Here is a 16492-nt window from a genome sequence, read left to right as displayed (position 1 = left end):
TACATTTCTGGGCAAGGTTGAAACTGCATTGAGATTAAGCAGGTATCAAGTCTTGGTTTGATGACGCGGGCTTAGCGCAAGTGACTATATTTGGGGCTTGTTGTTTCTTCTTTTAACAAGGGGAAGCATTCAGTTATTGATTTTTAAGTATGAGATTAACTCTAGGTTCTTCACAGATGCCCTTTATCAGGCTTGAGAAGTTTCTATTTTGTTGAGACTTTTTGTCATGAATGGTTGTGAATTTTGTCATATAATTCTTTTGCCTCTATTGGGATGAGTATATAATTTCCCCCTTTATTCTGTTAATATTGAATTGTTATATAATATTACCTATAAGTCTTCTAAGTTTATTCCTATCTGTGGTTTTGTTGCCGAAAGATCGGCCCCCATCCCTAACGAGCCAAATAACTCAGAGACAAGGTCTTGGAGTTTAGAAGAAAAGAGGCAATTTTATTGTTTTGTCCAGCAAAGGGGACTCACAGCAGGCTAGCGCCTTCCAAACTGTGACCCCACCTTGGGGATGGGGTGGGGTGGTTATTGGGCCGTAGCTTAAGCAATAAAGCATAGACAACAATCAACAGAACCATTTTCTCATCAGAAGACTTAGAATGGCGTCATGATGCCTCCAGGCCTCCAATTCTATAGAGGCCAGCAGCTAGACAATAAGCACTCAAGGTGTGGTCTTCTTGGTAATTCAGGCTACTTTGTAAGGTTGCAGTCCTGTGACCTTCTCCTTGGAGAAGGACTCAGAGACCAAGCTTGATTATTACTTTCAATGACTGGAATAAAGTAAAAATAGTAAGATCGATAGCTTCAGTTTTAACAACGGGCCTGGAACCGTGAGCAGCAACCTGTCCGTCAGGTCAGTTGACCGTTTTAAGGGCGAACATAAGAAGAAGCAATCTGTTAGCCTAAGTGCGGCCATTTTATTAATCCTCCTTCAGTTTCATCGCCTTTCTCTTAATTTTGATTTTTTTTCTCTTTTTATATTTTGAAGCATACACAAGACTTCTGCACAGAAATAAACCCACACATCTAAGGTTAATTTATTTTATTTATATAAAAATGTTTTAATTGGAGCAAAAAAACACATAACAAAATTTAGTATCTAAAAGGGGAGGAATAGTAGCTGAGGGCAAAGAAATGAATAAAGGGAAAAATCTGATATTACATGAAACCTCAGAAAAAGCTCAGAGCAAGAGATAATAGTGTCTCAAAAAAAAAAAAAACAAAAAAAAAACCACAAAACAGAAATCATAGTGTTTCTTAGCTCAATTATACCAGAAATCTGAAAGTATAAAGTGGGAAGTGTGCTGAGCTCACTCCTGCTTTGGGGATCTGACAAGATCTCCAGGGAAACCTGCAAACCTGAGTCTCCTCCCCCTGAGACAGTTTCATATGATATGATAATGGACTGGACTAACTCTTAATGACTTAAGGGAACTTTAGTAAAGTGCCCATAGGTTTTGATTTTTATGACTGTATTGCTGAAAGGAACCCAAGTTTGAAGAGGGTGGATATTGTAATATTGTGGTTTATAATAAGAAATATATCTGTGGTCTTTCTCCCTGCTTCTGGCACAGAGCTTCTAAAACCCTTGGAATTCTCTGAGAGAGGAAAGCTATAAAGCTGTATTTTATTATGTTAACGAGGGAGATTTTGGAAAGTCACTAGGTAACCTAATGTGAGGGGCTGGTTGCCAGGGGAATAAACCACATGATTAGAAGTTTGGAGCTTTCAGCCCCATCCCACCACCCCTACTCCAGGGAGGGGAGAGGGGCTGCAGATTGAAGCAATAACCAATGGCCAGTGATTTACCAGTTATGATTATTTAATGAAGCCTCCACAGAAACTCAAAAGGATTGGGTTCCGAGAACTTCTGCGTGGACAAGAATGCTTCAAGAAGTTGTCAGGTAGCCACACAATGGGATATTATTCAGCTATAAAAAGGAATGAAGTACTGATACCTGCTAAAACATAAATGAAACTTGAAAACATTATCCTCAGTGAAAGAACTCAGTTGCAAAAGGCCACATATTGTATGATTCCATTTATATGAAATTTTCAGCATAGGCAAATCCACAGGGCTGGAAAGCATATTATCATTGCCAGAGAATGGGGAGTGAGGTGGGGGAGAAGGCTCGGAGGGGATTTCTGTTAATAGTTATAGGGTGCATTGTGGGGGTAATAAAAATGTTTGGGAGTTAGATAGTGTCGATGGTTATACGCCTTGTGATTATAATTTTTAAAACTACTGCATTTTATGTTTTAAAATGGTGAATTGTATGGTACATGAATTACATCCCCATTTTAAAAAAAGGTATTTAAAAAAAAGGTTAATTGGAGTACAGCAAGGCAAATCAAAGCAGAAGTGTTCCAAGGTCAGAGAATTGTTTTGCCTGAGGCAAGAGAGAATTCATTTCCACAAAGGGGTGACATGAACAGAATTCGGTCTTAGAAGTACCACTATAGCTACAACTCAGAGAACAGGTTGAAGGGGCGATTCTAATAATAAACCTGTCATGGAGATACCAAAATGGAAAGAAATAGATGATGTGAGAAATCGGTCCCTTAAAAGGAACTGAATATTACAAAAGAGTTCATGTCAGGGGAGGATACAGCTCAGTTGTAGAGCCAAGTGCTTAGCACGAATGAGGTCCTGGGTTCAATCCCCAGTACCTCCATTAAATAAATAAGCAAATAAATAAACTTAATTGCCTCCCCACCAAGGTAAAAGAAAAAAAAAACCACCGAAAGAGTTCATATGTACTTATACACATAGGGCTATAAACAGAGACTGCCCCCTCCTCCGGCTGCCCCCCAAAAAGAAAAAAATATCTGGCTCAAGAGAAATGTGTTCTTCACAAGCTCAGAGTTTAGACGGCAGGGATTCCATGAAGCAACTGAAATTATATGCAAAACATTGTGTGTTAGGGGGCAGTGGGTATAGCTCAGTTGGTGGAACGCATGCTGACTATGCACGAGGTACTTGGTTCAATTCCCAGGTCCTCCACTTGGGGAAAAAAAAAAAAAGAAGAAGCCAAAATACTGTGTTTTTATGTGGATTATTTTCTGGGGGAGACTCCATATGTTTTATCAGTTTCTCAATAGGAACCTTGATCCTCCAGATATAAAGAACCATACATGGTTTAATAAATTTGCCCTTCCCTGTTTCAATCAGCAGAGGGCAGAAAAGCAATACAATTAGCAGAGCAACCGCCAATAAATAATTTTCTAAGCCTCCTCAAGTCCTGTCTCAGTTCCTGCCATCTGTTTCCTGCCTTTGCTCTCCCTGTTCCCTAAGCTAAAATTCCCTAACTGCAAGCCCCCTCTTCCTCTGCCAACCTCCTGCGATCTCTGACTACCCATTTCAGTGCAGCCCTACTTCTTTAATTTAGATGGGGTCACTCTGCCTTTCATACTCCGCTTGCATTCTGTGTACACCTGTGGTCGTTACAGTCTTCCTTTCAAAACAGCTATTAATTTAATGATTATTGTTGGGGGTGGGGGTTAAGGATGAAAATAATAGACTGTGGCTAAAACAATCATTCTTAAATAATTTTTCTCTAAGAACTGTGTGCATCTTTCTCAAAAAGATACATTTCCATCATTTTGCTACACGACAAATGTAATGGGTGTCTTACTTTTTTTTTTTTTGGTCCAAAACAGTCATACCAGCTTACTGCTTAATGTTGCCGAACAACTGAACAGGCAAACAAAAAAGAGTGGGAGAATGCTATCTGTTCACCAATCCCACTTAAAATTCGGGGAATGTATGTATGATTGCATGTATTTTGCTGATCAATTCTGCCCAGAAAAAGTGATAAAAGCAACAGATCCCAGCCATTTTTTATTCAAGTAGATGCCTATTTTCTTTTTATTTTATTTTTTATTGAAGCGTAGTTGATTTACAGTATCAGTGTCAGGTGTACAGCAAAGCAATTTAGTTTTACATATATATATATATATACACACACATATAATTTCATATTCTTTTCCATTATAGCTTATTACATGACATTGAATATAGTTCCCTGTGCTAGACAGTAGATGCCTATTTTCAATCAAACTCTCCTCCAAAATCAGCAGATTCAGATCTTAGACATGTGTTCCACTCACAAGCAAAGCACAGAAACCTTTGCGGTAATAGTTGAAGTGCTCAATATTGCCCTGAGTAGAAACTAAAGTGGTAACGAAATAATCCACGAATAATCCTTGGTGTCCTGATATTTATGCCTCATTTTCTTGTTTTAAAAGAAACAATATTGAGGCCTGACCTGATTTGGGGATGCATTATTTGATGACAAACTACCCGAAGGCAGAATCTGTGCCTTTCTCTCTACCTTTCAAGGCATTCAATAAATGTCAAATTGAATTGAACTAAATTGATGGTGAAATTTCAAACTAAACCAGCCTGTGGCATGTGGATGCGCCTGTCATTAAATAAGATCATGAGTCTTGAAAGGTTCTGACATAGCTGTGCTATATACACATTGTGTATAATTTATTTATATTTTGGAATTTATATTTCATCCCATTCTGCCCAAATTGCAGTATATAACTTGACTTACCAGGAACATGTTTATTTATAGACTCATTTAACTGGACATTTAAGATTTTTAAAAAGTACGTAAGATAAATAATACGGGAAGGAAGCCAGAAGGCTTGTAATGCCTGCTCCTCTCCATCTTCAGGTGTGATGACAGCCTCAGCAGACAATGTGATTGACTTAGGAGTGAACAAACCTGCCAACGACAGAACTACTGGGGAAGGAAACAGCCACTGTCTTTTTTTTTTTTTTTTTTTTTTTGAAGAATAGTCAGTTACAATGTGTCGATTTCTGGTGCACAGCGTAATGCCCCAGTCATGCATATATATACGTATATTAGTTTTCATATTATTTTTCATTAAACATTATTACACGATATTGAATATAGTCCCCCATGCTATACAGAAGAAATTTGTTTTCTATCTATTTTTATATATAGTGGTTATCAGCCACTGTCTTTTTAGTGACTTTTAAAAATAACATGAATATTTTAAACATAGACCCCACCCTCCCAAATCAAAATCTATTTCTTCGACTCAGGAGATCTGTCAGTAACAATTCTGTTCTGCTAAGAAATAAATTTAGCAATGCAACCTCAGAAATTGTGGTCAGTTGGGATCGTGCAAATCCAGTCATCAGCCCAGAGAACTCAAGGTTTAAGTTTCCTTCTTTTTTTAGATGGAGTGACTGGGGATTGAACGCAGGACCTCATGCTTGCTACTCATGCGCTCTAACACTGAGCTACACCCTCCCCCCTACTTGTGCACTTTTAGTTTTCATCAAACCCAGTATAATGGCTGGTCCTCCTCCCTTGGCACCTTATTGTAAACTCACCTACTGATAACTGGTTCACGACTGAAATTTTATGACTTTTGTTCATGCTAGTCAGACTCCCATGTTCAAATCTGAGATCGTTCCCCCAAATCCAGGGCCTCCCAAACAAGAGGACAGGGCTGGGACCACAGAGACCCCACCAAAGCAAAACCACCATCTATCTTCCGTTATATTAATTTCTTAGCTCTTTCTTCAATAAGTAAGAGTCTGAAAGTGCTCTGTAAACATACTGCTGCAGATTTTTGTTGGCATCATCCTGATTGTTCCACTAAATAGTTCTGAATGATGATTTGTCCAAAGTCCATCTCTGACTGATATTGGTAGAACAGTGTTTCTCATTCAAACATGCTGGACAAGGTGAGTATGTGTGGTTTTTTGTTTTGTTCTTTTGCAGGGGGAGGTAGTTAGGTTTGTTTGTTTGTTTATTTATTTTTGATGGAGGTATGGGGATTGAACCCAGGACCTCATGCATGCTAAGCACTTGCTCTACCACTGAGCTATACTTTCCCCCAGTGTGTTTTAAAGACCCATTTTGTTTGTGTTTAAGGATGTGCATTGAGTCACTGCAATCTCTGTATCCTTTTCTCCACTCTCCTTACAAATTGTCCATATTCACTGCTGCCCTACGCTGAAGTCCTAGCTAGACAGATTGCCGAGAGATTTTGTGTCCATTCTATAGAAATGTTTGAATGTCCTCAGTGTCCAGTAACAGTATAATGGGTAAATCAGTGTAACATGCACATAACGGATTACTTTTCAGCAGTGAAAAATATCAGTTATATTCATACCTGTATTAACCTGCAAAAATCTCTGAAATACACTGAGAAAAAAATGGTAGAAAAAATCCTGCAATATTGTTTCTATAAAATTTACATATTTGCGGACTAATGCTTCATAATGTTTATGGATCCAAATATACGGAGTGAAGCTATGAAGAAATGAAGGGAAAGATGGATGCCAATGCAGGATGGTGGTTTGGTCAGGAGGATGGGAAAAAAAGATTGGGAGGGTTATGCAGGAGTTTTTGCCTGTATTTGTAATACAGTTAAATTATAACACTCAACGTTTAAAAATTAAAATAAAAACAAAAGATCAGGTTAAAAATAGTAGCAATAATCCAGGTGAGAGTGGTGAGATTGATTTAAGGTAGGGACAGTTGGAATTAAAGACGGGGCTAAATAAAGCAGTGATCCACAAACTTTTCCTCTTTCATTCTCCTAACAAGAGACGTAACCTACCTCATACTACCTGACATAACCCCAAGTATCCTACCAAGTCTAGAGTTTTATATTTGAAGTCCATGTGAATTTTGCATTTTACCCAATAGATACATGTTCAAGATCAGCATGTTTTATATTAATTATAGAAGAGTCAACTTATATTTTTAACTCTGTAATTCCATGTCTGAAACTTTTCTAAGGATGTGGGGATAAAATATGGAGAATGATTCATGAACAATGACTCATAACACTATTCCACCATGAAAACTGCAAATAAAACCATGTCCAGTGATAAACGTTCTTTTAGGTAAAATATGTATCTGATCATTTCATGTAAAATAGCCATTAAATTAACTATGTAGACGTTGGGGATGTGAAAAACATTCCCATGACATGTTAAGTGAGTGCAGAGAGATAGAAAGCTACACGTACACTGTGATCTTAGCTATAGGAATCAGACAGAATCAGGTACCCTTTTTGGTATATTTGTCTACATTATTTTACATTTTCTCAAATTTTTTAAAGTAACATTTAGCATATGAGATCTGGCAGAGAAAGCTGATGACTTTAGAAAAATAGGTTATTCAGTTGCTCTAAATCTCAGCTTCTTTATCTATGAAGCCTAAATATTAATGCCTGCCTCAAGGAGCAGTGAATTATGTTTATAAATAACTCATATAATGTTTGCCCATAATAGGCAATCCATAAATGCCAGGTTCCTTCTATCTAGGACCTAATATACTGTCATGTGGATAATGACTATGCAGAAAGTAACTAGTCATTAAGGCTGTGTGTGTGTGTCTCTGTGTGTGTGTGTGTGTGTGTAACTAAGGACATCATTAATCATGATGGATTTTCCAGAAAGACAGATTGAACATAAATACACTGACAATTCAGATCCAATAGCTCATAAACCAGACATATCGTTTTATTCTAGCATTTACCGGAGAACATGCCTCCTGTTCTGTTTCTGACAGACTACCCACACCCACACTCGTCAACCACCATGTCTTCATAATGCCGGAGAATGACATTGTCATCGTTGTCCTGATAGAGCATGGAAATGGGGGACAGCTTGGTGGGAATGCACACAGCCTGCGGAACCTCCGGGTCAACCGCGTGCATCAGCGCTTGCATGAAGGCGTAATTGGAGCTGTTGAGGGCAGTGGTCAGCGAGAAAGGACAATCTCCATGGCAGTAATTTGCCATGAAGCCCTTGGGGGCAATGATCCACTTGTGCCAACCCAGGTCCCGGAAGTTGATGAAGAGCTGGTGCCGATGGCAGAGGCTCTTGCAGGAAGCCCGAGAGGCAGGGATGGCCGCCCTCCTGGTGCGGGAAGAAGGGCGGCACTGCTCCGGGTGGAGGGTCACCACCAGCAGGGAAGCGTGAAGAGAACGTCTCAGTCCGGCGCAGGTGTCCTCAAGCTGAAAATCCTCCCCAGAGGCTCTCTCTCCTTTGACCAGTATCTCTAGGAATAAACCTAAGTTCTTCCCAGAGTGATGACTCCTCTTGGTCACATCCAGCAGGTTAAAGTGAAGGACCCCTTGAGGCCGTGGTACCGACTGCAGTACAAACACTTTACCCGTCTTGCGGGTGGCCTGGCCCCACACGTGTGACTCCTGCACCAGGGACAGAGCCAGTTCCAGTTCTGGTCCCAGGTTATAGTAAGTGTTGGGCCCCAAGTCCAGGCCCAGCTGGGCCATCGTGAACTGCTCCCCGCGACTAATGGCAGACAGGTTAAAGGAAAGAAGCTTCTTTAGGCAGGAGGAGGCTTGAGAAGGGCTCTTGGAGTAAAGAAAGAAACCTAGTTGGGAACAGAGAGATGTGAGAGTCACCATAACATATTTTATTTCCCATCCACCTACACAGTACAAATGTCCAATATTATATGCTTATCCACACACACAGAACCAGGGCGGGGAATTACCAGTTATATCCAAGCCCTACCACGTGGGACAATTTGTTCCACTCACTCATTTATGGTTCTTATCCTCATATCTGCAGGTCCCTGAGGGGTCCTGAATAGCATTTAGAAGGTCTGTAATCTTGCATGGGAAAAAGAATTATATCTGTATTTTTGCTAAACTCTAGTAAGTGGAATTTAGCATTTCTTTGAATTATGAATATAACTGAAAACAAACAGGCTTTTGTTTTCAACATATAGGCTACAAATCCCAATAATATTATAAGGGCCTGAGATACTGTCAACCAATAAAAATCATAGGCATGTTCATACATTAAGTTGTTACAAATTATCTTAAAATAACATTTATGCTCAAACTACTTTTTTTGATTTATGCTCAAACTACTTTGAATAAACGGTATTCCCTAGATCTTATCTGTTGCATTGATAAAGCATCATACACGTTACTCTACGTACATTTGTTTTTAAAATATTTTTGTAAATGTATTTCAATATTTAATTAATTTCTTTCAAAATTCTAAATATTTTGTCTCAGTCAGGCAAACCATTAATCTGAGAAGGGGTGTGTTGGCTTCAACAGAACTGCCAAAGGGGCCCACGGTACAAAAATGTTTAAAAACATTCAAATCCCTTATGTTTTATCTTTAGGTAATTCTTACCTAAAGCCCACAGTTTTCAATGGCGATAATTTCTAGTCTTGTACCTTTGAATACTACTCCCATCTCACTGAATATTGAGATGCAATGTGATTCTTCAGTTTCTCCACATGGACCCCCTTCTCTGTATCTTTCTTATTTGGGTTGGTGGGGGGAGGTAATTGGATTTATTTATTTTTAATGGATGTACTGGGGGTTGAACTCAGGACTTCATGTATGCTAAGCATGCCCTCTACCACTGAGCTACACCCTCTCCCCACTCAGTAAGTTTCTATTTTTAAAGAAATTACTGTCAAAGTGTGGGGAAGTGGGAAATTCTCATATACTCCTGGTGGGATATAAATTTTGGAGGACATTTTGCTTTACATCAAAAGTATATATGTGTGTGTGTGTGTGTGTGTGTGTATACTTTTTTTAATGGAGGCACTGGAGAAACATACACATGCATGCTAAGCAGGCACCCTACTACTGAGCTATACCCACCCCTCCCACATCAAAAAGTACCTAGCAGGGAGGGTGTAGCTCAAGCAGTAGAGTGCCTGCTTAGCATGCACAAGGTCCTCAGTTCAATCCCCAGTACCTCCTCCAAGTATAAATAAACCCAATCACCCCCTTCCCTCAGTAAAGTAAAAAGTGCCTACTATTTGATTAAATTATCTTCTAAGAATTTACCCTAGGGAAACAAGAGAAAAATTGCACACACAGACACACACAAAACGGATATAAATCTGCACTATTTATAATATCTATTCCCATCAACAGGGCATCAGTTACATAAATTATAGCATGTCTGTGTAATGGAATATCATGTAAACATAAAAATGGCGGTAAGTTCACTATTTGTTCTGGCTTGTACAACATGTTTATAATATTGGAGGAATATATGGTATGATCCCATTTATTTAAAAAACAAGTTTATATTATATATATACAAAGAAGAAAATTCTGGAAGAATTATTATTAATGGTGGTTTTCTCTAGGGGGAGGGTTAGGGAGGAGCGATGATGAGATTGTGAGATCTTTTTCCTGTACCATTTGATAGAATTTTTATTGTCACAAAAATCATGTTCCCCCCCATGGGGGAGGGAAGGGAGTAACCTCAGCTACTTCCTGCTCTCTCCTTGGAAACCCTTCACAGCTAGCTCCCCTGACCGCATAACCTTCCTCCAGGAATTGTCCCTGAGTCCCCAGCCCCAAGGCTTTGAACCTCTGACATGATACTTAGCACAGTCTATGGAAGTCATCTGTTTGCCCTCTCTCTTTTATAAACTCTTAAAGAGCAGACTTTAATCTCTGCTCTCTTGGTGTTACACCGTTCCCAGCACTTAGGAGGTATCCGGATCAATGCTTCTGGGACAAATTAGTGCTCAAACCTTATTTCCAGTTGTTGTAAACTGACCAACCAGGGCTCTCAATTCCACATCTGAACCACCTGGGAGGCTACATAGACATGCAGATTACAACACCCATCTCGGACTCTGAATAAGAATCAGGTGGGAGAGGGAGGCTGGGGACTCCGCCTCTAACAGCTGACCTGGGTGATTTCTGGTGGGTGGTCGGGTTTGTCAAATTACTGAATGATGCTCCCTCAGGTCCTCGTCTGAAGGGTAAGACAATGGTGTGTATTATGGCTCTATATTTACAAAGCCAGTATCAGCCTTTTCCACCCAGTAAAAGAAATGGGGAGGTGTGGGGAGGGAAAGCGAGACTCAGGCAAACTGAGCTCAAAATTCCAGTCCCCTGCTTGCCCTACCGAAGACACCACGATGTGAAAATTGTGGGCTGAAGAGTGGGAGACCAAGCCCTAACTGCATCCTCACCCCTCCCACCTAAACGGTCGCACAAAGCTGTCGATTCAGAAAAAACGCATCCTGAATCCTGGCTTTGTTCAGGCACCAGCGGTATGATCTTGAATAGGTTACAGGTTATCCACAGTCTGAGCCTCAATTTCCTTATTGTCAAAAACTTAATAAGAATATCTGCCTTCCTCTCAGGGCTGAGGGTGGGATTAAATAAATTAAAATATGTAAATAAGATAAAATACGCACAGGGCCTTCCACGAACCTCTCAGTAATTGTTACGTCCCCCTCCACCCTTCCTTCGCACCCACCCCTCCGCCAGACCCTCGTCCGGGAAACACTCGGACATGCTTACCTCGATCTGGGAGAAGCCGGAGTACGTTCCCACGGACACCCAGCTCCTGCACGGAGCATAAGTCTTGAGAGACGCCAGTGGTTGCTGCTGCCTCTTGACCCTGGAAAATTCTCTTCAAGATAGAAGGCACAGGCTGGAACTTCTTGGGTGAAGGCACCTTGTCTAAGCCTAAAAACTGGAGAAAGACATGTTCTTGGAACTGGAAGGTCTGGCCCAAGGCCAGAGCTAATAGGAGGCCGAGCGCCAGGCCTGGCAGGGTAGGAAGCATGGCCCCCGAGCTGAGGCAAAGCTGGCTGGTCGGGCCGGAGGGAGCTCTAGCGTCTGACTGCCCAGCAATTCAGGTGCTGCTAATTTATCTGACGTCAGATAATCAGGTGTGAATTGCTCTCTTCCCAGCTCCTCAAAGGCAATTGGATATGAAAGGACAGAATTTTTTTTCTCTTCCCTAGCTCTACTCTTCCAGGGGAAAACAAAAAAAAAAAGATTACCAATGCACAGACCTAACTGCAACAATCGGAGATTGTCAGCAGGAGACAGAGCAGAAAGGATACATTTGTTAAGCATCTATTATGCGCAAGGCGCTGAGATGGGTACCAGGAACAGATGATTAGTGATGGCAAGTCTTGTCATGCAGTCTAATTAGACAAACCCACAGGTAGATTTCCACTAGACAATATCCACAGCCAGGTGGGAAACCAAACCAGGGAGAGGGAAGTCCTCCCAGGGAGGTCGATCTACCCTACCCATCTGTTTTTAGCTATTAAGAGGGAATGAATTCTCTTCGTCTGACTTTGCCCTTCTCGAGTAAAAGTCAGAAGTCTGACTGGATTATTTCTGGTTTCATTACTCATTAGCTCTATGATATTGGCCATGTCACTTAATCTTCCTAAATTTTTGTTTTTTTCAATCGAAAAGAAAAACTGACCTTCTAATTTGCCATAGGAATGTGATGAGATAATGTGTTTAAAGCACTCGGCACAGCGGCCTGGCCAATGGCACACACGGTGTTCACAGAGGAGAAAAACTTCAACGCTTAGTAGGCATTTTTCAGTAAGGCATTCGGGGCTTGAAGGAACTACCCCTGAAACGGCACGCAGGTTACTGAGCAGTTGAGTATGGTAGCATCTATCAATTTCTGCTTTGGTTTTTTATTTTGTTTTGGCCAAACTCCTATAAAATTTTTCAAACGCTGTAGGAGAATTAGCTTGTCTGTGCCAAAATAATTTTCAAGCTTTTTGAGAACAGGGACTTTATCATTTTGTATACATTTTATTTTATACCACCTATTATAAGAACTTATTTCCCCCCAAGGAAAAACAACATGTTGCATCTAATATGTAACAGTTTCCCACCAACTACAGCATAAGATCTAAACTCCTTAGCCTGACCCTTGAGGACTTTCTAGGTTTGGCCCCCACATCCCTAGCCAGTCTCATTTCCTAACACCCACCATCATCGGCGTTAATGCTTTAATTTTTTTTTCATTGTTTTTTCCCTCACTTTTTAAAACTGAAGTATAGTCAGTTTACAATGTTGTGTCAATTTCTAGTGTTAACGCTCTATCGATACTGATGTATTTTTAGTTCTCCTAGGAGCTCCACTCATCTCAGAGCCTTTGCACAGCCCAAGTTCAAAGGTCACTTCTACTGCAAAGGCTTCCCTGACTCAACAAAACAGATTTAGATACTTCTTCTTTCTCCCACTGAGCTCTGAGTGGGCATCTGAGACAGTGCCGGTCACAGTGCATCACACTGTGTTTCTCCTGTGTCCCTCCCAAACAGTACACTCGTTGGGGGTTGGAATCATGTCTTTTCATTTAAGTATCTTAAGTCACTTCTATTTAAGTATCTTTCATTTTAAATCTTAAGAATGGGGAGCAGGGAGTTATTGTTTCAAGGGTACAGAGTGTGTGTTTTGCAAGATGAAAACCGTTCTGGAGATGGATCTCAGTGATGGGAGCACAGTGTATAAATGTACTTAATGAACGTGCTGAATGCCACTCAACTGTCGCTTATGAATGATTAAATCAATCAGTTTTGTGTTGTGTGCATTTTACCACAATTTTAAAAAGTGAATTTAGAAAACACCCCTGTCCTTTGATCAGCACTCCACTTCTAGAATATTATTCTATGCCACTAGGATATAAGCTACAAAAGAGCAAGGAAAAATGAGGTGCCTTTTCCACCAAGTATCTCCACTGTGGAGGAAAGTGTCTACCAGGTAGGAAACATTCAGTACCTATCTGTGCAACAAATAAATGGAGGAATGAATTGGTGCTACTTCCGAAGGTTTCCCTCTTCTAGAGCCACGTTTTCTCCATTCCCACTTCTCCCATCTCCTCCTATTTGCATCCTACTTAACGCTTTTAATCTACAATCCCCACCTGTTTTAGTGATAAGTGTGGGTTGCATTTTGATTTCCTTTGTTTAACTTTTCTGATTTAAAGTCAGAAATCAGACTAACCGGTTTAAATTCTGGTTCCATCACTGATTAGCTGAGTGATCACAGGCAAATCACTCAACTGTGAAGTGAGAAGAAGACATTCTTTGCTAAGGTGCTGAGGGGATCTGAAGAGCTAATACCTATGCAAAACTCAGGACAATGCCTGCCAAATGGTGAGCACTCACTACGAGCTAGGTGATAGTCATTATTATTGTCATTATTATTTATTAAAGTGGCATTTGATCAAGGGAAAGAAAGCAATAACTGAGTGTGTGCAGACACCCCATATAGCAGAAAAAGCAAGTAGGGGTAGGGGGAATCTGAGTTAATAAGTCACCCTGTATTTCTTGGAGGATTCATTCAACCTTTTTGATACATACCCAGGCGTTTTACCTATAAAATCTCAACACTGAATCTGACATTTTTGTGGGTTTTTTGGTGGTAGGGGAGGCGATTAAGTTAATTTACTTTTAGAGGTGCTGGGGATTGAACCCAGGACCTCCTGTATGCTAACCACGGGCTCTACCACCGGAGCTACCCCCTCTCCCCTGAATTTGACCTTCTTTAAGGGTTCTACAAACAAAAACACTCTCATTCTGGATTTTCAGCCCAAATTAGAAAACCAACAGTGAGACAATAGAGCTAAATAATATAGAACCAGTTCTGAAGTCATGGACCTAGACAAAAACCCCAGCTGATGGACTATGGGGTCCTGGACAAATTGTTTCTCTGGCCTTCGGTTTTGTAATCAATAAAATGAGGACTCTATCAGTCCAGCAGAATTATTGTCATCATAAGCATAAAAAATATTCAAACTTCATAGTAAAAAAAAAAAAAAAGGCAAATTAAAGCAATGAAATGTCTTTGTCTAACCAATTAGCAAGATGAAGACAAGACAATAGCTTGTGTAGATGAGGAAGCAAGGAAATAAATGTTGAGGGGAGGCTATGGAGGGTATAGCTCAAGTGGTAGGGCACATGCTTAGTCTTCACAAGGTCCGGGGTTCAATCCCCGATATCTCCTTAAAAACTAAATAAGTAACCCTAATTACCACCATAGTAAAAAAGAAATTTTTTTTAAATAAACAAATATTATTACAGTTAGCTGGAATATACATTAATATATCTTACCTAGAATAAAAGTTTGCAATATATAATAAAATTTTTTTTTAATGGAGGTGCTGGGGATTGAACCCAGGAGACCTCATGCATACTAAGCAAGCACTTTACCACTGAGCAATACCCACCCCCTCTTACATGAGGGACCTAGAGTAGTCAAATTCATAGTGACAAGAGCAGAATAGGGGTTGGCAGGGGTTGGGGGAGGAGAGGATAGGGAATGAGGAGTTATTGTTTAATGGATACAGAGCTTTCGTTTTGCAAGATAAAAGCAGTTCTGGAAATTGATGGTAGTTATGGTAGCACAATGTGAAGGTACTTAACGCCACTGAACTGTACATTTAAGAACGATTTAATGATTATTTTTATATTATATGCATTTTACCACAATTTAAAAAATAAATTAAAAAAATACTCGTCCCCTTTGATCAGCAATGCCACTTTTAGAATATTATTCTAAACCACTAGACTGTAAGCTACAAAAGGGCAGGGACAAATGATGGATACTTGGTAAATATTTGTTGAGTGAATTAAGTAATGGGAATGGATGAAGAATTACAAATGTATTATTTTAGTATTATTCATTTATTTATTTATGTGTTTATTTTAATTGAAGTACAGTCAGTTACAATGTGTCAATTTCTGATGTACAGCATAATGTCCCAGTCATGCATATATATACATATATTCATTTTCATATTCTTTTTCACTAAAGATTATTATAAGATACTGAATAGTATTATTTATTATAGAGAAGACTTAGAACCAATCTGACTGTACAGTAGTTAATGCATTATGGCACATCCATAAGTTTTATTATTACTCAGCCATAAATAACACTGTAAGAGAATATTTAATAGCATAGAATCTTAGCCATGAAAAACTTATCCTTAATAATTTAAGCAAAGAAAAAAAGAGCAGAGTTTGAAATATATAGAAAATAATCCAATTTTATAAAAAAAATATTCAGAAAAAAATCTGGAAAGATCACTATCAATACATTAATGATTGCTATTTCTTAGTAATTTTTTGTAAATTTCTATATTTTTCAAATTTTGATAAGAAGTGTTTTTTAATTTTATTATCAGAAAAAAAGTTACTTAAACAAACAAAATAACGTAGTCATGCCCAAGGAGTCAAAGGGGGCAGAACACAGCCGTTAAAGAAATGACACAGTAATTAGCACCAAGAAGGCAGAAAAGTCAACTTCCAATAGAACCTGAGGCCCAAGATGGCGGGAGATTTGACCTCCAGTGGCCCTTGAGCTTCATTATATACATTGTAATGTACTAGCATGGTGAATGACACACCCACAAGTGCCAGTTCCAAAACTAACTAAAGGAGGTCAAAGAAAGGGCGGTGGCCTAATTCCTGGGAGTCCCCACCTCTTCCCCAAAGTAGTTGAAATAATCCTCTCACTGGTTAGCATACAAAAACTAGTAACACCTGAGTGCCTCAAGGTCTCTCTCTTTTGCCTTCCCGGAAGCCATCACTCTGTTTATTGTGTATCTGCCTTTACTTTGACCAGCCTCCCCACCTCCCGCAACCCCGTGTACATCTCTCTAAATAAAGCTACTTTTACTCAACTATGGCT

General features: G+C 39.7%; 1 protein-coding gene across 1 annotated transcript; it reads right to left on the bottom strand.

Annotated features, from left to right (window-relative positions):
* Window positions 1-7438: 7438 nt before the first annotated feature.
* GDF3 (growth differentiation factor 3) lies at window positions 7439-13977 on the bottom strand. Its single transcript, XM_010990806.3, has 2 exons — window positions 11339-13977; window positions 7439-8408 (listed from the first exon to the last, which is right to left on the bottom strand). Exons 1-2 carry the CDS (start codon window positions 11604-11606, stop codon window positions 7582-7584), a joined length of 1095 nt encoding a protein of 364 aa, XP_010989108.1. The 5' UTR covers window positions 11607-13977; the 3' UTR covers window positions 7439-7581.
* Window positions 13978-16492: the final 2515 nt, after the last annotated feature.

The sequence above is a fragment of the Camelus dromedarius genome, chromosome 25, assembly GCF_036321535.1.
Source record: "Camelus dromedarius isolate mCamDro1 chromosome 25, mCamDro1.pat, whole genome shotgun sequence".
In the NCBI taxonomy this organism is placed as follows: Eukaryota; Metazoa; Chordata; class Mammalia; order Artiodactyla; family Camelidae; genus Camelus; species Camelus dromedarius.
The sequence above is the reverse complement of the archived record's forward strand: the minus strand, read 5'-3'. Positions and strand labels throughout refer to the sequence as shown.